This window comes from Rhinolophus ferrumequinum, chromosome 8, assembly GCF_004115265.2.
Source record: "Rhinolophus ferrumequinum isolate MPI-CBG mRhiFer1 chromosome 8, mRhiFer1_v1.p, whole genome shotgun sequence".
NCBI classification, from domain to species: Eukaryota; Metazoa; Chordata; class Mammalia; order Chiroptera; family Rhinolophidae; genus Rhinolophus; species Rhinolophus ferrumequinum.
In genome coordinates, this window is record NC_046291.1 from 12018682 (window position 1) to 12039875 (window position 21194).

At 36.0% G+C, this 21194-nt stretch overlaps 1 protein-coding gene across 2 annotated transcripts in view; it reads left to right on the forward strand.

The window, feature by feature from the left end:
* CUL3 (cullin 3) overlaps positions 1–21194 on the forward strand; it is a 90172-nt gene that overhangs the window by 6265 nt on the left and 62713 nt on the right. Inside the window, exon 2 of one of the 2 annotated variants that reach the window (XM_033112067.1) lies at positions 15200–15397. The exons of the other annotated variant lie outside the window; for it this stretch is intronic. Within the exon in view, the coding sequence (XP_032967958.1) occupies positions 15200–15397 (198 nt within the window). The remainder of the gene's footprint in view (positions 1–15199; positions 15398–21194) is intronic. 2 annotated transcript variants of the gene reach the window in all.

Sequence of the window (21194 nt, forward strand, 5' to 3'; positions counted from 1 at the left end):
GGAAGTCCAAGATCAAGGAGCTGGCAGGGTGAGTTTCCTCTGAGACCTGTCTCCTTCGCTTGCGGACGGCTATCTCATTGTGAGTGCCTCCCTGGTATCTCGATGCTGCCATTGTTTTGGTACAGTTTTTAGAACTTATGTTATGAAAAACCTAGAGTCAATTTGTGAACCACTCTAAGAAATGAGTCTCAAAGGATATAGATTTGGTTCCACTGGGGCACTTCAAAAAAATGCTACTGGCTCTTGGATAGATTCAAGGGGAAGTTCCAGTAATGATTCTCACATAATCATTGGAGTAAGTGTGGAACTTGATTGAAGGAGTAAACACTTATTTGGTATGTGCATTCTAATATGTACATTCAGTGTTTACCTAAAAATACGTTTTTAAATTTCCTTTCAATTTTTTCTCCCTTTCTTTTCCACCCCCTTTTTTGTTTCACTTATGAACTAGGTTGTGGTCCCTGCCCAAAGCTTATACCAGACACACATTTGAACCACAAAGCACTTAAGCATAGTGTTAGAAACAGTGTGAGTGGTTAGTGAACGATTGATTAAATGAGAAGCTAGTCCTTTACGCCAAACCGTAGTAATTGATTAATTTGATAAGTCAGTGCAAGTAGTATTCTGAAATGTTTGATCTTTTTGCAACTATAAGTGAAGCGTTAAGATGTAGTAGGTTATTAATGATCTTGTGGCACTTTCCTTAGCCGGGTAGTCAGCCTCGTCTCCCAAAGCAATACTGACTTGAAAGTAAAAGTTGTAGGATGCATTGGCAATAACCTTGGCTTGAGCATCACAAGACTTAATTGTGGTCCAGTCTTTTCTGTTCACTAACTGTACTTTACATTGTACTCCCTTTACCTTGACTCCTTCCTCCCAGTCTGTTCACCTGTACACTCTGATCCCCTGCTTCACTCCACTGTATCCTCAGCCTGTAGTTGGAATTATTTGCTGCCTTTTCATCTGAAACCTGGTTGTGCCCTGAGAATACAGGCTTATCTTCTTGAATTGAGATGTCTATTTTCTTTGTAATCCTTGAGTCACTGGCCCCAGATGCCATTTATTGCCACATCCATCATTCTCTTGTGGCTCAGGCCCTTGTGAACTATTCTTTTGAGTGCTTCCTGTGACCATCTTCTAACTCTTACGTGTGCTCCCTCAGTCGTTGAAGACGTTAATTCCTTCTTCACAGACATTCTTTCTGGTTTAAATCTTAACTTTATTCAGTGCTTCTAGGCATAGTCGTTCACTCCATTTAAAATACATTTATTGTGTGTTCCTACTAGGGGTCAGGTACTAGACACACAGCAATGATCAACAGACCTGGCCTCTTCTATATTTATCGTCACCCTTTCTTGGAGCTTGTCATTCTGCTACTTCAGAAATCTTAGATTCCAGTATTGAATTCTACACTAGCTCCTCCATTTATTAGCTGTAGCACTTGAGCAAATCACGTAACCTCTGCCTGTTTCCTCTTTTGTAAAAAGGAAGAAACAATAGTACCTACTTCATAAAGTTAATGTAAGGATAGAGTTAATACGTGTAAAGCTCTTACAATACTGCCTGACACATAGTAAGCATTATAAATAAATGCAAGCTGTTATTGTTGTTTAATTATTCTGTCCTGCTTTTTGCTCGTTTCCTTCTCACATTAATGTCCTCTTGGATCTCAGGAAGACTTTCATTCTCCCAAGCTATGGGGCCTATTACTAGTTGCCCCTTCTTTCCTACTGCCTCCTCAGAGCAAGGCCAGAAATACCAGCAGAAAGCAATTTGAATCATTCCACCTATCTGTTTTCACTGCTTGTATTTTTTAGGCTATTTGCACTTCTGGTAAAAATTGCAAGACACAGTGGTCTCTAACTTAGCTGAACTCTCAGTGCCTCAGGGCAGTTTTTATGTGTCCCTTGTAAGCTCCCTCCCCTTTCCTGAATAAGCTATTCCAGACTCTAATCACTGCTCTTAAGCTCTTTATTGAGAATTATCTCCCTTCAAGAAATTTAACTACTGCTTCATTGTGAAAACTAATGTTATTTTGTGTAAGTTCCTTCAGCTTCCTTCCCTTTCAGTTACATTCTTCAACCTGTATTTTTACTCATTCTCAATTCCTCTCAGGTTTCAGAGAAGGAAGATATTCCTTTTCTGTCTTCCCTTTCGTGGTGACTACATACTATTTTTCTTCATAGCTAATAGCTGTCCAAGAATAGTCTATCTATCCTCTATTAGAACACAGTTTTCTTTAGAGGTGGCATTAAGTCTCTCTGTACTGATCTTACTGCAGCACAGTAGTGTCCCAGCAATGCTGAATAGTTTGTTTTGTCATCTTTGAGATAGGAACTAGAGCAGTCTTTCTCAAAGATTAATTGTGAGGATTAAAAGGAATAATACCAGAAAATGCTTTCTAATAAACAATGGCATCTATGAGACATTGAAAAGAATTTTCTAATCATAAACTTAGAATTTTCAACTAAAAGTAACATGTTTCATGTGGGACAGTTATTTTCAAATTCACGTGGTCTCCAGGACCCAGGAGAGAGTGGAGTAGGTATATTTAAAAAATCTCCCCCTCTGGTAATGTAGAGCAATTGGTACATTGCCATTTGTATAAAAGATTTCATTTTACAAAGTTGTATCAACCATTTCTTTAAAATCGCTAGTCATTAATCCAGCCTTTTTAAAGTTGAGGAAGTCCACTTACCCAGGTTGATAAAGTTAGTAGGAAATTGAGAACAGATCCAGGAGTTGCCTTAACCCTTAATCCAGAGCTTTTGCTCCTAAGAAAGCATTATTTTTTTTTAAAGTCAGTTTTAAAGTTGAAAATGTAATTGAGTAAAACTTCTTAATTTCACTTTTCATTCATTTAGTACTTGTGATCATTGAGAAAGAAATGGACCCAAATTTGCTCTTTAAATGAGAATGGCTACTGCTAAGCAAAAGAATAAAGTCTTCAAAGGGATATCGTTACCTAGTTTAAGAAAATACAACTTTCTTTAGATACACTTTCTATAAAAGCAAGCCATAATTGTTAAGAGGAATACGTTAACAATTGTAAGAATGACTCAGTCATTCTTATCTAGAGCAGCCCTTAACTGAGTAAAACTTAGCCTCTTCTATTTGCCATATCCTCTTAAAAGTAATCATGAAAAATTCTTTTTACATTTTCATTTCCAATTTATTAATAGTATGATAAGTTGCTTTATACGATTAGTATCTACGACTTGTTGAATGTCTATCTTGTGTTAGACTCTGTTTTAGGTACTTTGAACTACATAATTATCTCAAATCCTCACAACAATCTTTAGGTGTTGTTACTCCTGTTTTAAATCAATCTGGGGATCAGAGACCTAGTGAATTATGTGTAACATTACATTTACACGTAAGAAAGGGCAGAAAGCTGGGATTCAGATCCCAGGCATGTCTGACACCAACAACTCATGTTCTTTACACCACACTGCCTAATTATATTCTGTTAAGAATTTGCTAGATTCTGAAATGTTTACTTTTTAATAGGAATGTACTGGAAAATTAATTCTGGGGTTTCTGTTTAAATTATTAGCCAGGGGCAGATTCAGGGGCCCTGAAACTTATAGACTGCAGTACTCTATGAAAAGAATTCAAAATTAAATCTGGGCCTTGGAAAGAGTTTTTGCAAGTTTAAGCCACAGTAGATTCAAGGTAAATGCACCACTCACAGAATAAATGTTATTAAAAACTTTGAATCAATTGAAGTATATATTCAGTAAAATTTGAGTATATAAATTGCTTAAGGGGGCCCTGGTGTATATTGACTTGAATAAAGCAGAATCATAACCTATAAGAAAGACACATTAGCTGACGTATTTATGAGTTAACACTTTTCCTTTTTTAATTATAAGGCTGATAGCACACATTTTTAAACCCCTTTTTTAGTTAATAGAAATTTATCTTGTTGACTATGTTTAGAAAAAAAGCAATTCCTTAAAATTAACAAGTGTGAACACTTTAATATAACCTTTAAATTTTTTGTCTTTGAGAATATTCTAAGTAGGTAAACAGTAAAATGAATTTTTAAGCACAAAGATCAGACAGTAAAGTATTTTACTTTTCCTCATTGTATATGCAAATAAGACCTGAAAGATGTATTGTTTTGGAGGAACACTATCACTAGCCAAATAAACCAGTAATTTATTTTCTCCTATTTGTATTCATATTTTAATTTTTGAAAGCTAAAAGGGATTTTAGAGAGAATCTGTTCTGATCTTATTTAATAGATGAGGAAATGGAGGACTAGAGCGAGTGGTTTACCCAAGGGATACTCTCATGACTTGAATTAATGGAAGAACCATGACTTAGAAGCCTTATTTCCAGTTGAACGCTTTTTTCCCTAGACCAAACTGAAATAAGCATGTGGCCATAATAATTCAGTGTTATCGTTAGCTTATTCAATTATAAAATGATTTCTTAATACTGAGCACCAGGCGATTTGAGTTGACATGGTGTAAGGAACACTCACTTAGCTTAGGACACGTGGGTCCCTTCCTTGCTCTAACGAGCTACGTGATCCTGGATAAGCCACTTAACCACAGTCTCTTCATTTGTAAAATGAAAAGATTTTAATTTGGGGTTATTTCAGGCTTATTCAACTCTGAAGATTTTCAGTAAAAGGCAGCATATTTATACAGAAGTCGAGCAACTGAAGGCTGGTGTGTTCTGTGGCCTAAAACATTTTGTGTGATGTTGCAGATGTCACCTATCTTTTCAGCCTTAGAGTTTCTTTTAAAATAAAATTGGTATATTTCAGTGATGATTGTTAACTCCTAATATGAAGCAGTGGGAAAATTCACTATGTTCTTATATAGTTCTTTCTGTGTGAGTTGGTGGTTTTAGAGAAATTTTGAGCAGATTTGATGTCAGATTTTAGTAATAATGTTATATGGTAGGCCTTTTGCTGTCATATCACATTAGGTTACAGCTTAGGTTCATTCAATTCAAAGACAAAGCTAACCATGGCAATTTATACTGTTTAACATGTTTTTATGTTTTCCTTTGGATTGTATGTAGCTGATTCTGATATAAACTAATTTGTTATTGTCTTACAGTTTGTAGAGCTTTTACACATTATCATAGTTTTGGTAAAACTGGATTTACCCATAAGAAAAAAAGAACAAAATTTAGTGACTTAAGCTAAAGAAAAAAAATAGTCACTTTTGATTAAAATCAATAATTGTAGATTATAGGATAGAAATACGGAACTCCAACACTCACTTAGATATAAAGTATTTTTTCCCTGCAATGCTACTACTGCTATTTTGAGATTGCATCCAAAATGTAAGATTCCTGTTTTTCTGTTTTTTCTGTTTTCCAGATGACTGTTTAAGGAGCAATTTTATACATATCATGCTTAATAGTGTTTGGGATTTAATAGTATATTGGGAAAAAGAGCAAATCTTTTTATTATTTTAAAGTGTTGATCTTACAGATGCAATAACTAATTTCCTTAATAGGGAGGATCTCTAATTGTAATGTTTGAAGAGCTTCAGTTAAGGTGAATATTTTGTATTAATATTTTCTGGATAAAATGTGTTTAGAGAAAACAGTACCAATAGTTGGATAGTGACAAACTTCTTGCCTCAGTGAGAATACTTAGGATGGAATCTTTATTTGTTGTGGTCATCATCAGACTGAAATGTTACACTTACATTTTTTCATAATTGAAAAAGGCATTCACAGAGGTACAGTTGAAATAATACTGCATTGTTAGTACTCTTAAATCAGTTTGTGATTTAAATGGACTTTAATAGACTAATCTGGAAGCTTGACCTGTATCTTTGAAAAAAACTGTTCCCAATTTTCAAACTGATTTTTGAACAGCCTACTAATGTTGAGGATTGAAATGCAAATTGTAATTGAACATTCTGTTGATGATTTAGTGTTCTCATTACGTCATTGTTCTATAACTTAATGATTTTAGAGGCCAATGAATGTAGATCAGACTTAGTTTGTGATTTCACTGAATTGTCCCAGGCTACTGTGCTTTTCTAATTGAAAATCTTTTTCTCTCTTTCCTTGACATCAGTTGCTACTTTTGGCAGCACAATTCGGCTCCCACTGTAACCAAAGAGAAGCCAGTTAACCAAACATCAGTAGTCTTAAATTTATATTCTGGTTTGTCATTAAGTAAGACTATATGTCTCTTCTGTGTAGTAAAGAAATAAACACATTTATTGAACAAGTACTGTGTGCCAGATGCTTTCACAACCTTACTTAATTGCCCCACAGTACACCATCTTCCCATTTCTCCCGCCACAAGCAGATAAGGAAAGTGAAGTTTGGAAAGTTAAATAACTTGTCCAAAGTCTTGAGTATTTCCCACTGGGCTCTTTTCCTCAAAGCTTGGATCGTTGAGGCTATGTTTTTGCTGGTTGAGGTTGCTTACAGATTAATTGATGGATAAATGGGATTATTGCAGATGTCATCAGTCATTGTGTAGTTGTTGGTCATCAAATAAGATTCATCATGATTATGAACTATAACTGGGCAGCATTTAAATCATATTTTTGAATGTCATCTAGGCATTGTGCTGTGTCATAAAGGGTACAATAAAATAAAGAGAGACTTTATTTTACTCTGAGGTGCCTGCAGTCTGGGAGGGAGCTTCGTTTCATAATTTATGGCTTCGTTGTGTCTGACTAGAATACTGCCATTCCTCAGATATTTGTACCAAAGCAACTTTTTTGAGGCTAAAGCTCAAAATTAAGATCAAGCGTTTTTCCTTGTTTATTTTTTTCTAGCTGTGTCATTCTGAATTGCTTGGAATTTCAAATTCTCACCCTTTTCCCCCACCCACCCTGTTCTAAATTTCTTGTAGAAAATTATTCACAGGGGACTAAAGACTTCTTGTTCTTTGTATGTAGTGGATGTGAAGAATGCAGTTCTCTTCATTTTAGTTTTAATTGGCTTATGCTGTAGTTCTCTCCAACTCTTAGTAATTACAGAACCTGCAAGATGTGTAAGTATATGACAGACTTATATTCTTCAAATTCAGGCATTTTGAAGGTTACGTTTTATTTGAAGTCATGTAGATGAAAAGTCAGAGATGTTTGTGAAAGGAAATAAAGACCATTAGCGTAATTTTGGTTATTGATGATTAATAATGAGGGAATTATAATCCTTGATTGGGGAAAGGTAAGGGGGGAGAAGGTCACTTTTAAAAATTAAAGTCTTGATTTTGATTTTTAAAAGTCTTACTAAACCTTAAGAATTTAAGAATAATCACATCTTTCTTTAAAAAAAGAGCTTTGCTTCTTTTCCTGCTAAATAAATTTACTTAGCTTACTGATGATCACTTTGTAACTTGAGCTTCTTGGGGATAGACACCGTGTACACCTAACAATTACCGTGTTTCCTCGACAATGAGACCCAGCTGGATAGTCAGCTCTAGTGCGTCTTTTGGAGCAAAAATTAATGTAAGACTCGGCATTATATTATATTGTATTATATTATATATACTATACTATATTATGTTATATTATATTTTATATTATATTGTATTATATATACTATACTGTATTATATTATGTTATATTATATTATGTAAGACCGGGTCTTATAGTAAAATAAGACCGGGTCTTATATTAATTCTTGCTCCAAAAGACGCATTACAGCTGATTGTCCAGCTAGGTCTTATTGTCGAGGAAACATGGTAGCAAACATTAAATGTTCATGTATATACGTGTGTGTGCATTTTATTTTATCATTTTATGGTTTTGCTGAAGCACTGTTACCAGATTCCTTCCTTGAGTGTATTGCAGTTACTGCAAAAAGTCCTGCTCACCTAATTTAACAATTTAGAATATTACTTTAAAACAAGAACATTACTACTATTTTTTAAACTGTACATAAAACTAGGGCCTTTAAATTTTGTAATGTTAATGTTGTGTTCTGTATCAAGGATGGGTGAGAAATTAAAGTTCATTAACATAATTATTTTGCTACTGTTGTTGACATGTTCACTTGATGCCAAGACCAAAGCATGTATATATAGGGATTTGCACTTGAAGCTAGTTTCCTTTGGCACACAGTTTTTGGATTAGTTTGATTTCAAGAAAGATTGTAGCTTATGGATCTTCTCCTGAATTGCCTTTTCCATCCATTAGTTTTCTCCCAGTTAACACTTATTAATAAAATTAATAATTAAGCAACCTTCTGAATGGAAAAATCCGAAAATACTACTTTATGTATGAAATTGGGTGTTTGTTGCTTGCATATTATACCTTATTTCTATTTGAAAAAGACATTTGATTATTTAAAAATTAAGACATTAATTTCTGTAGATAAGCACATTGAAATATTTTTCTATGTTATTGTGCTTAGTAATTCAGATGTTCATGTTTTCAAAATTGCATTGGTATAACTGATAAAATGATATGCGTTCACCAGACATTAGTTTATGGCCTTCTAAGTGGCATTGAAGAAAAATGCACAATCCCTTAAGTATTTCATAGCCCAGTAGAAAAAGATGCACAAACATAATTGTGAAGCATTATGGGAGCGTAGTGATAGATATAACCTGAGTATATCTACTCAGGAAGAGCTGAAAAGGAGTCATTAGCTTTGCTTGAGGTCAGAGAAGGATCCCTGGAGACTATGGCACCTGAGCTGTGTTCAGAGGCGATGTAAAGAAGCAGATAAAGAAGAGACAGCGGAGGGGGACATGAAGAAGATACGGGAGGGTGGTGCCTGTGTGGGGAGGTGAGACCGTGGTAGGAATTACCATTGGTTTAATGTCATCAGGGAATACCTGTAAAGTGGGTGGTGGTAGGTGACAGATGAAGTTAAAGTAGGGATAGACTAGATCTTGTAGAGGATTATGTTCTCTTTTAAAATACACCCACCCCTCCAACCCCTGTTTTTAATGAGAGCTGAGTTTTGAATAGGGATGTGATCTGTCTATGTTTATTTTGATCGTGATTTTGAGGAAGATAGATTCCAAGAGGTTATCAGAATTCATGATGGTTGGAAGGCTCTTGGAGTAGTCGAGATGAAAGTTTTAGGACAGTAGTGTTAAGGACGAATGAATGGCATATTTGAGAAATATCTTGGACCTAATGTTAGTGGCACTTGATGATGGATGTGAAGGGGTTCAGAGAGGAAGGAAGAAAAGTTAAGGCTTATGCTTCTAGCTTATTGGTTTGTGTTGCCTCAACTAGAGAATACAGGAGGAAATTTGGGTGGGTGTGGAGAACGAGTTTACCAGGGATTTTGGGCATGGTTAAGTTTGATCTGTGTCTGGAGCATTTGATTGGAGATGTCCAGCAGATAGTTGAATAAAGTAGTTTTAGGCTTTAGGGGGAGCATCTAGGCTGGCAATATAGATTTGTAGACAATTAACCTATAAGCCAGTAACTTCTTTGAGGTGTGGGCCAAACTTCTTGGGAAATCTGAGATAGGGGCCAACCATCCAGAAAAGACGTACACACACATTAAATTTGCAAAATTTTGTGTATAGTTTTAGGGGGCTCCAGAATCCCTTGCCAATCTAGAGTCTTGTAAATTTTAGAATACTAGATGTGTGGGTAGTAGTTATAACTGTGGTAGTGAAGGAAAATGCATAGGGACCCAGTGTACCACAGAAAGAGCCAAGGACCAAGAACGGAACTCGGGGGATTAAAATGATTTACATTTTACAAATAGTATCTTACAAATAGAAGATACTGGACAAATAGAAGATAGAAGTAGGGAAATAATGTTTCTGAAAGGCTACATTATACTTACATTAGGCATAGTTATGCTCTTCAGGTACTGTGGTTTTAGCTCATATCTGTTTATTTGCTGAGCTTGAAAAGCTATATTTCTTTCTGACACCTGATACCCATAGATGAGAGTTCCAAGAGATTCTATCATTGGGTACTTTTGTTAGTCAGCATGTGAGGAATTATATTGTGCCCTTAGCTGGGCTAAATTCTACTGACATTCTCATTTAATTTTCATGATAGTCCTTTGAGATAGATACTGTTATTAAGCCCACTTTGCACATGAGGGAAAAATGGCTTAGAGGAGTTAAGTAATTTGCCCAAGATCACATGGCTTATGAATTTAAAACAGCCATGACACAAATCCAGGCCAGTCGGACACCAGGCCTATGTTCGCTACTAATAGCCCCTGTATTGTGTTTACCGAGATAATCAGTGTCTGGCACTGTGATATGAGTTTGCCATATTAGCACCGTGGAATGTGAGCCGAGTCCAATAGTTTGGACTAGATTTAGGGATATATGAGTTCTAATCCCAGCTCTGTGATTTGGGTATATCATTTAATCTGTCTGGGTCCATTTTCTTTTCGTTTGAAAATTTTGATACCTGAGCAATCACCAGAAATGTTGTCCTGTTGCTCCATCTTTGTCCTATCTGTAAGGCATGAATACTGAGGGAAATACTAAACACAATCTTGAATGACAAGACAACTTTTGATTTATATATGTGAGAAATGATTTTATTATAATGTGACTTGTACAATATTTGAAGCTTCTTGGTTTATATTTTTTAAATTCTTTAGTTTCTAACAGAAAATGTAGTAATTCTTGCTGGCTAGAGACCATCACTACTCTTGCACTTTGGGGCCAATGCACTGTTTGTACATTTTCTAGTTTTCATGGAATCTTATGTTATAGAGCTTGAAAAGATCATTTGAAGTTTGGCTTACCTATTGGCAGTATAGTTATCTCTGGAGTTTGTAGTCCATATTAACTTTGCTCTTTCTTCGAAATTGTTCTGAATGTCCTGCTTTATAGGTTTGTTTAATGGTAAGGCATGGTGTCTTAGATTGCTTTTTTATGACCTCTGCATATGCTGTCAGCAGACTAAAAATCGCATTGTACATAGTGTCCCTTTATCTGTGAGGGATACGTTTCAGTATCCCCACGTAGATGCCTGAAACTGGTAGTACTGAACGCTGTATGTAGTATATTTGTTTCCTATACATACATACCTGTGATAAAGTTTAACTTATAAATTAGGTACAGTAAGAGATTAACAACAACAATAATAAAATAGAATTATAGAATTATATAATAGAATTATATTACAACAATATAATGTAAGTTAGGTGAATGTGGTCATTTGCTTCAGAGGATCCTTTTCTGAAGTCTTCATACGGGCTTAGTGCTTTCTTGCTCCTATGTTTGGAACACGTTTTCTGTTCATTTCTTTCACCCACAAATTTAATTCCTTTTCTGCCTTAACTAAGCAATTAGCATGCACTGTGGCGGTTAACTTTTGCCATTTGAAGTGTGACAGTAAAACTAGCACAAATTTCTTTTTCCTTCCTTACAATGTCATAGATAGACTAGTCATTCTTACCATAGATCTTCCCAACCTCAGCATACTTTTTTTTTAATCTTACTAAGTCAAGAACTTTCACCTTATCATTTAAAGGAAGCACTCTATGGATTCTCTTTGGCATATCCAAATTGCCAGCATCACTACTCTTGCACTGTGAGGCCATTATTTAATAAAATACGGGTTATTTGATCACAAGCACTGTGAAACAGCGACAGTTGATCTGATAACCGAGATGGCTAAGTGACTAACGGCGTTTAGCATGTACTGCGTGGATACTCTGGGCAAAGTGATGGTTCACATCCCATGCTGGACAGAGTGGAGCAGTGCAAAATTTCATCATGCTACTCCATGGCGTGTAATTGAAAAATTATGAGCTGTTTATTTCTGGAATTTTTCACTTAATATTTTCGGACCACAGTTGACCTAGGGTAACTGAAACCGCAGAAGGCAAAACCATGAATAAGGGAGACTACTTACTGTACACTGAGTAGTAGGCCATAATTATCACATGGGCTTGTGTCTTTTACTTACGAAAAGTTATAAAGAGATATATCTTACTTGTATTTTATATGGATCTGACAAAAAATAGATAGTAGTTTAGGTGTAGGACTAAATTAAGACCATTTCAGAAAAGTCTGATAGACCTGGGATTTGAATAAGATTTGAGTAACAGGAAAGAAGTTGTTCTCTTAAAAAGTTTCTTTTCAAGCTCTCCAGAAAAGATTAGAGTAATAAGACTTCTATTTACGAATCCTCTTTATTGATAATTGAGCTGGTAGTTTATTGATGGAGTGACTGAAAGAACTGTTTTGCCTACCTACTCCTTCCTCTTTTGCATTCATACCCATTGGACATGGCTTGCAGTGGATTCTTTTTTTTTTAACATCAGTTTATTGAGGTATAATTGACATAGAAAAAAACTATATTTAATATATGCAACCTGATGAATTTGGAGGTAAGTATTCATCTGTGAAACCATCACCATAATTTATGCAATAAGCATATCCATCAACCTTAAAAGTTTCTTCCTGCGCTCTTTGAGGTAGATTCTGTCAGTTTAGTAATTTCTATCCAGTTCAGGTCAGAAGTATGTGTGAAGCTGATGAGTAATTGTTGCAGGGTTTCCCAGGATGTGAATGCAGAACTTGTAAATTTTATGTGGTATATAAAGGGTTACTTAGTCAGAGATGAGCAGAAAATCAATCAACAAGTATAAGTAAGTGCCTGTTATTTGCTAAGTATGATTTTATTATAGTGGTTAAAAGATTCGGCAGTGAAAAATAAAACCCTGCCTTCATAGAGCTGACATTTAGCTGGGATGAGGGAGGCCAGGAAAAGAAATAAGGAATGTGGGGTTGGACTGTGGGGGTCCCCAGTAGGAGGCAGTTGCTCTTTTAAATAGAGTGGGCAGGTAAAACTTCATTTTAAGGTGACGAGCAGAGTTTTGAGGTTGACAAGTGAATGAGCCATGAAGATATCCAGGGGAAGAGCATTTCAGAGAGAGGAGCAAATACAAATGCCTCAAAGTGAATTTGATAGATTCCAGGGAATAGCAAGGAGGCTGGTGTGGCTGGAACAGTGAGCAGGAGGAAGACTAGCTAAAGTCAGAGAGATTATCAGATCAAATAAGGCTTTTATAGGATAGTGTAAGACTTTGATTCGAACTCCTAGAGAAATGAAAAGTCACTTGAGGGCTGTGAACAGACGAGTGACATGATTTGATTTATGTTTTCAGAAGGTCATCTGACTGCTCTATGATATTGGGCCAAAAGCAGAAACAGACCAGTTAGGAGGCTGTTGCAGTAATCTGAGAGATGATGGTGGTTTGGACGAGGCTTGTTAACAGTGGGAGAGGTGAGAAAGAGTTAGATTCTGGTACATTCTGAAGGTAGAGACAATAGAATTTCCTGTAGGAGTAGAAGTGAGGTAAGGGCGTAAAAAGGTTTACAAGCTTTTTGGCATTAGCAAATGACAGAATGGATTGGACATTTGCTTGGTTGGAGAAGACTGCAGGAGAAGCAGACTCGGGAAAAAATTAGGGTTTCTCTTTTAGACTTGATAAGTTTGAGGTGTCTAGTAGGTATTCAAGTAGAAACATTGAGTAGGTAGCTGAATATATTAAGGAGAAATGGCTAAATATATAAAATTTGAGGTTAACTTAAAACCATGAGACTAGATGAGATCAACTTCACCTTTTAAAAACTTTCGGTAGACATGAGATTTAGAACCTGAGCCTTAGGGTTGGAGGTTGTGGTGATGCGTAAGAACCGGTAAGCAGACTGACATAGAAGCTAGTAGAATAGGAAGAAAATGAGACTGCAGTGCTTGCAAGGCAAGTGAGAAATCTGTTTGAAGGAGTAGGAGTGATCAGCTCTTACGACTGCTGCCCTATACGTCAAGGAACATAACTCAGACTGGGACCGTTAGACTTAGCAATGGGGAAGTCACTGGTGATCTTCTCGAGTAATTTCAGTGAAATGGTAGAGATCAAATCCTTTCTAGCGTGGATTCAAGATATGGTGGGAAGAATAGGACTTGGAGACAGCAACATAGAATATTTCTCCTCCTCTGCCCCATGATTTTGTTGTAAATGGAAAAGAGAAATTAGGTGGTGGTGGGAAAACATGGGGTTGTGAGGATTTGTTTGTTTGTTTTTAAGATAGGGAGTGAATAATTTTGAATGCAGATGGAAATTATCTAGCAGAGGAAAAATTTGATGAGGCTGGGAAGGGAGATTGCTGGGGGGGTGTCCTTGAATAGGTGAGTTGGGATGGAGCTAGAGCAGCAGTATTGTTCAGCTTCATTCTATATAGGGATCATTTGGGGTTCTTGTTAAAATGCAGATTTGGTTCTGCAGTCTGGGTTGGGGTCTGAAATTCTGCATTTCTAACAAGATCCTAGAGTTTGCTTATGTTTCTGGTCCCTGTGCTATAATTTGAATATAAGAACTTGGCACTATGAGCACAAGAACTAGCAGGTTATATTGGTATGCAATCAGGTATGTTAGTGGATATGGTCAGAGTTTGTGCAGTTTCTCTTCAGGTTGTTTCTGTTTTCTTAGTGGAACAGGAAGCAGGTCGTCATCCTAGAATGCGGATGGAGGAGGAGGTGTCAAAACGTCTAGGAGAGTTGGGTCAGTAGACTTGAAAAATAGGATTGCAGGATTGCTTAAGGGCCTACTTTTGATTAGTGATCCTGAATTTAAACAGATGAATCAAATATGGGTGTATGTATGTTATTCTTCATTTACTTTCAGCTACTTGGGTGCAGGTAAAGAGTAGGTGGGCATGTGAGATTTAGAATAGCATGTATTTTGGAGGAAGAGAGGGGCAAGTGACTTATGAATGTGTACAAGCTAGTAAGAAATGATGGACCATGAAGTCTGAGCTGGGAAAGGAGGAAAATGAGAGAATGCTAGGTTAAACAATGAATATATAGTGGGCTTTTGTTTTTTTCTTGTTTGTTTGTTTGCTTGTTTTGTTTTTAGTTGCAAGTCTCCCATCTCTGTAAAATCTCCAAGAGAGGAAATCCCTGAGTTTGTGTTCTACTAAATAAACTTAGGGGAAAGACATCTTAACACTTCTGGCTAGAGCAAGTATTAACATCAGAGATTATGACTTTATTTAAAGTGGAGGGTTCCGCTTCAGATAAGAGAGGAGGGAGATCTTAAAGGATTTTTTAAAAATTGCTTCTATCAGCTCTAAAAACTATTTTTAAATGTATCCCTTTATTTCTGTTAAAACAGATTGTTAACATCCTTATAAGTCATACAGCTTTGTCTTCATAGCCATATAATAAAATATTTATATGGACAAATACAGATTTTCAACCATTGGTTTTTGTTTTTGTTTTTGTCTCTTTCTCTCTCTTGGATATTACAGATGACCATGGATGAAAAATATGTAAACAGCATTTGGGACCTTCTGAAAAATGCAATTCAAGAAATCCAGCGTAAGAATAACAGTGGTCTTAGTTTTGAGGAGCTCTATAGAAATGCATATACAATGGTTTTGCATAAACATGGAGAAAAGCTCTACACTGGACTAAGAGAAGTTGTTACCGAACATCTCATAAATAAGGTATCCAACTTTAAAGGACTATTGCTAATTATATTGAATCTAGAAAATCCTTATATACCATATTTTACTTTGACTAAAAGTATTGTTTTTAAAGCCTCCAGATAGCCTATAGAAATAATAATCAATTAATGACTGTATTCTAAAACCTCACTCAAAACTTAATCATCTGAATCAGAATTTTTGATAATTGAAAGAGGATGAAATTTGTGATCTGTAATAAATATTTTCTATATAATTAAGGAAGAAAACTTGCAGTAATTTACAAATGCTTATTTATTAATGCTAATTACAAATAATCATTTCTCCTTAAAATGCTTAATCAGCCCATTTTAGCTTTCTCTACTTTCTCTGTTTATTTGAAAATAATAAAACTACATGGTTTAAAAAATATTGTCTTAAGACTTTTCACCATTTGAAATTGACTTGATTCATTTTAACTGAGTTTTATTACAGAAATGTGAATTAAAAACAATACAATGGTGGGCTGTTAACATTATAAAATGGTTCTTTGGTTCAAAAAAGATGTATTTGTTTTTTTAGAACATGTTTTTATAGAGCAAACTCTTCCACTGCAAGTATGTCTTGCTTTAAGATTGTTAGATAAAATGTAAATACCACAGATAAATAAAAACTTCTCAAAGTTTTTGTGTGGTATTAGGGTATTCATTTTTTAAATTTTATTTTGAAAAAATGGAAAAGTTGCACCAATAGTACAATGATCTCTTTTATTGTAGATTCACCAGTTGTTAACATTTTGCCATATTTTGGCCAATCTTTTTATGATACTTGTTATTACTATTATGATATTATTGCTGAACAATTAGAGAATAAGTTTTAGATTTACTTACCCTCAAATACTTTGGAATGTTTCTCCTAAGAACAAGGAAATTCTCTTACTTAACCAAAGAACAATGTTCAAAATCAGGCAGTTTAACATTAATATAATACTGTTATCTAATACAGTCCACATACAAATTCACCAGTTGTCCTGTGTAGCAGTGATGTCCTTTATAGCAGTTTGTTTTCTGATCCAGGATCCAATCCAGGATCACAGCCTTTCTTTGTCTTTCAGCACGTTGACATTTTTGAAGAGTATAGGTTAGTTTTTGTAGATTGTCCCTCAGTTTTTGGTTTGTCTGATTGTTTCCTCATGACTAGTTTCAGGTTATGCATTTTTGGCAGGAATAATACATAAGTGATGTTGTGTCCTCAGTGCATCACATCAGGAGGCACATGATGTCAGTTTATCCCATTATTGGTGATGTTAACTTTGATCACTTGGTGTCCGCCAGATATCTCCACTGTAAAGGTACCTTTTTTTCCCTTTGTAATTCTTAAGTAATTTGTTCAGATATATTTTGAGACTGTGTAAATATCCTGTTCCCCGAGAAACTTTCATGTGATGGTTTTAGCATCCATTGATGATTCTTGCATGAATCATTATTACTCTAGTGGTTACAAAATAGTCACTTTCTATTTCTACTATTCCTTCTGCAAATCCTTTCTCTTAAGTGGGGTTACATGAGCAGGTAGCTAGTATTTCATAAAGCAGTTGATTGTGTTCTTCACGCAACCAACAGTTTTTGTTAAGTGCCTACTGTGCACAACTTTTAGGAAAATACAGTGGATGCAAAGAGGTGTATGATAACCATCCCTTGCTAGGTTTGTTTGTACTCTGATGTGAGACATGCTACACACATTTAGCTAAGTGTGAGGCATTATATAATTAAGCGGTAAATGAGTTGTATAGGCAATACATGGCTTAGGAATTCTGATGAAGGAGAGATTACCCTGGGCTGTCAGATTTCCTGGGGAAGGATCCAATTGGACTGAGCCATGACAAATTTGGGATATAAGTGAACAACGTGGAAGGCGTTTCAGGGATGGCAGATGTCACATGATTATATAGAAATAAGTTGGGTACACTTAGGTGGTAAGTAGAGTTTGAGATATATAATAATTTGTGGCGATTAGTGGATTATAGTGTTGCAAAAATAGTTTGGGAACAAATTGGAGAAAAACTTGAATGTCAAGCTAAGGAATTTGGACTTAATCAACAGTGGACATTTATTGGAGGTGTTTAAGTGGATGATAATGAGACAGACTATTTTAGGAAGATTAAGATGGGAATGATAAAAATGTAGAATTGGGAAGATGTTTGCTAGAAGCAAGAGGAACCCGGAAAAATCTGAGTAAAGCGGTAGGCTAGAAATGAATGGATGATGTCAGAAATTCTGAAGTAAGACTAGATGGAATTTGGTTACTGGGAGAATTTATGGTGCCACCAGTAGAAACACTATGAAGTTATAGTGGAAAACTGATTTGGAACGGGTAGAGGAGATGATAGATTTTATTTTAGATTATATTGGAAATTTTTATAGTTGTCAGGCACCTTAGAAATTATTTTATGTGTGAGGAAAATTGAGTGTGAGATCATAATAAGGAGCTCAAGGAATATCACGTTTAGAGGTGCACAGGTTTACAGCTGGGGCAGGAACTCAAAAGTGACAAGATGTGGCATTTGGTAGCATATATTGAGGAATAAGTATTGGAGTGTAGAGAACGAAAATTCCAGAGTCAAGGGATGAATCTTCAAAAGCAAACTGCAGTTAAGTAGGCGTGGGAAATAAAGAAGACTGATTTAAGAAGCTTGGTATCGAATGAAAGAAGAAAAATAGAGTAGAAGAATTTTGCTTAAAGATCTTAAAGGGGAGAAGATTGGGACAACTGAGGTCTTGGATGTGGAGAGAGCATGGAATTGGGAACACTGGAGAAGTAAAGGTAGAAGAGGGACTTGTTCTCATTTGCCAGAGGTTCTGTAGGGACTGAAGATGATCACGACTAACTCTTAATTACTGTGTGCTAGGTCCAGTTCTAAGGCTTTTACATGTATTAACTTAGTTAATGGTCACAAGCCGATGAGCCAGGTACTACTGTTAATCTCTGCTTTACAAGTGAAAAAACTGAGGCACAGAGAATTGGTGATTTGTCCAAATGCATGTAGCTACTAAGTGGCCTAGATGGAACAGTTTTCAGTCAGTGTGGCTGCAGGCTGAGTCCTTGACTTCTCTGTAGATCTGCTCCTGGGGCATAGCGAGTGGACTAAGGTGCACTAAATAGGCTGTCACTGAGGGTGCATAGGGGGCTTCAAAGACATTGGCTCAGTGTTTGGAAACCTATAGTCCTTCACATTCTAGGTCTTGGTTTATATAATTAAAGTGAAGGAATTGGCAGTAATAGTTCTGAGATTATTTAGTTCTAAAACAAAAATGAGCTGAAGAGACCTGGAATATCCCGTGGGGAATATGCTAAGGAATAGCCAAGTGAGGGGAAAGATAGCTCAGTAGGAAATGGCCTAAATGTGTGAATATTTTGTTTTGTTTTTTTTTTTAAGCAGTGCTTTTCAGCTCTGGGCACAGATGCCGAAAAAAGCATCTGTAGTTACTGTGCTAGGATTGAGAATTGGCTTGTCTAAAAAGTGAGGAGACGAGGGGAGGCCAGAGTTGTGAGGTCAGTGATTAAGTGATTGATTTTTGAACTCTGCGACATGGTTAGGTAGAAATTGAAGTCATGTTAATAAATAACTCCCTGGTAACTGTGAGAGCTTTAGCATATTTTAAGTTGCTTAAAGTGGTCCTAGATCTAAGATTAACTGTCATTTCAAAATGCAGGCAGTGCCCTGTAATATATTGCAGAGAACGTGTATTCAGGTTGATTGTACTAAAGAAGTTAAAAATATATGTGCTCAATTCTTAAGTTTATTTTTTTTACACAGACATTAATGATATATATCAACAGTATCTGAAAATGTTCTTTAACATTTTTCTTTCGCTAACACTCATTTGACCAGCTTAAAGTGTCAGTTTCTGACTAGGAAATAGCCATTACATCATATCTAGTGATTGATTTGTTTCGGTTGAATTAAGTTTTAGAATTTCTGCTAGTATCTGTCCTTTCATTTTTGTGTTTTCCATTTCATTTTTACTCTATGAAAAACTTCACTGTATAAATACAGTACTATTGTATGAAGGAGACACTACCAAGAGAAGCCTATTAGCTGACAGGCAGGGCCATCAGACAATAGTAGCCTAAAATGTCCCCTGATTTAGGAAGTCTCACATTCTGCCAAATGAGACTTTTAGGAAGGTGTCCGATAAAATATGCTCAAGTGTGGTTTGCATGAAAATCTGTTACCTGTCTCAACTTCCTACCTTCTGGATGGAAGGCAAAGGAATGGTTTAGGGTTCTGTGGTACCACAGTAACCACCTTCAGTCTCACAGAATATATCCCATATATCCCTTTCTGTTTCGAAAGCATACTACGTGGTGCGTTCATCAGATTTTTGTTCGCTTTGCTTTTAGCAGTCAGCTGAACTGCGTAACTAATAATTGTGTGTGTGTGTGTGTGTGTGTGTGCGTGCGCACGTGTGTGTATGTATTTTAACAAAGTTATTTTCTACGGAACTGAACCTTTTAGTGCAGCTGGAATCTATCTTTCGTGTTGAAGAATTCAAAGGAAGTAGTTTTTACATGGATATGGGTTTATTATAGTTTGTTGGTACCCTGATTTCAAGATGAGAATAGTGAACATTTTGATAAAGTAGAATGCTACGTACCGCCAGAGGGCAGGTGAAGGGAGGACACATCTTTGGGATGAAAGTAGCTGATTATTGGCTTTGGAAATAAGTTCACAAAATTGAAGCAGGCGTAGAAAAGCTAAGTGCTGTTTCTCTTACTTGGTAGTATTTTCTTCCTATCCTAGAGGAATGTTCCCTTTGAGGGAACTGAGCCCCAAAGGAATTCAGTGACTTTGTCAAGACCACAAAGCAAAACTGAGGGTGTCATGTGGCCTTTGTGCCTCGCCATAAGAAAAATCTTGACTTATTTTAGTAAATACGAAAACGTTTCAGAATTCACAGGGATTATATTTTCTTTAACATTTTTCTTTTAAATAGCTTTAAAAGCATGGTTATATTGGAGAAAAAAAGTTCTACTTTTCAATTTTAAGAATTTTTAAATTACAGATTATTTTATAAAAGTCTCAAAAGTGTCCATATAAGACTTACCATAGAATTCAACATTCAAAAGTATTTATTATTTGCCAGGCTCCGACTTAAGTGTTAGAAATCTATTGGTAAATAGAATGCATCTGATCTTTACACCCATAGAACAGATAAACAAGTAAACAAATGTTTAGTTATAAAATATAATGAAGAAATCAGGATATAGTGATAGAGAAAAATGATGAGGGAAGCTACTCAGCTCAAAGGGCTCTTTGAGGAAGTGGTGATGTTTAAACTGGGATGTGAATGAGAAAGGTGCTCATGAAAAAAGTGGGTTGAAGAGCGTTCCAGGCAAACAGAATACCTATCAAACATTTTTTTGTATAAAGGACCAGATAGTTCATATTTTCAGCTTCCTGAGCCATTTGTTCTCTGTCGGGGCTCCTCAGTCTTCTGTTGTAGCACGTGGACAGCAATAGACCATAGTGGTGAGTGGGTGTGGTAGCATTCCAAGAAAACTATTTTAAAAGACAGCAGGCCATCTTTTGTCAAGTCCTGTACTAGAGAAATTGGGGGTGGGAGGGCGAGGACTGTTCTGAATGGGAAATTAAGAATTGGCAGTGGGGAAGAGTGCAACAAGGCTGAGATTGGAAAGAGAAGCAGAAGCCGGATCATGCCAAGCCTTGAAGCCAGCATATACGGGCTTCGTCCTTAATTATATGTATATCCGGAAACCATTCAAGGATTTTAAGCATGACGGTGATAGGATTTGATGTAGGTTTTTAAAATATTCC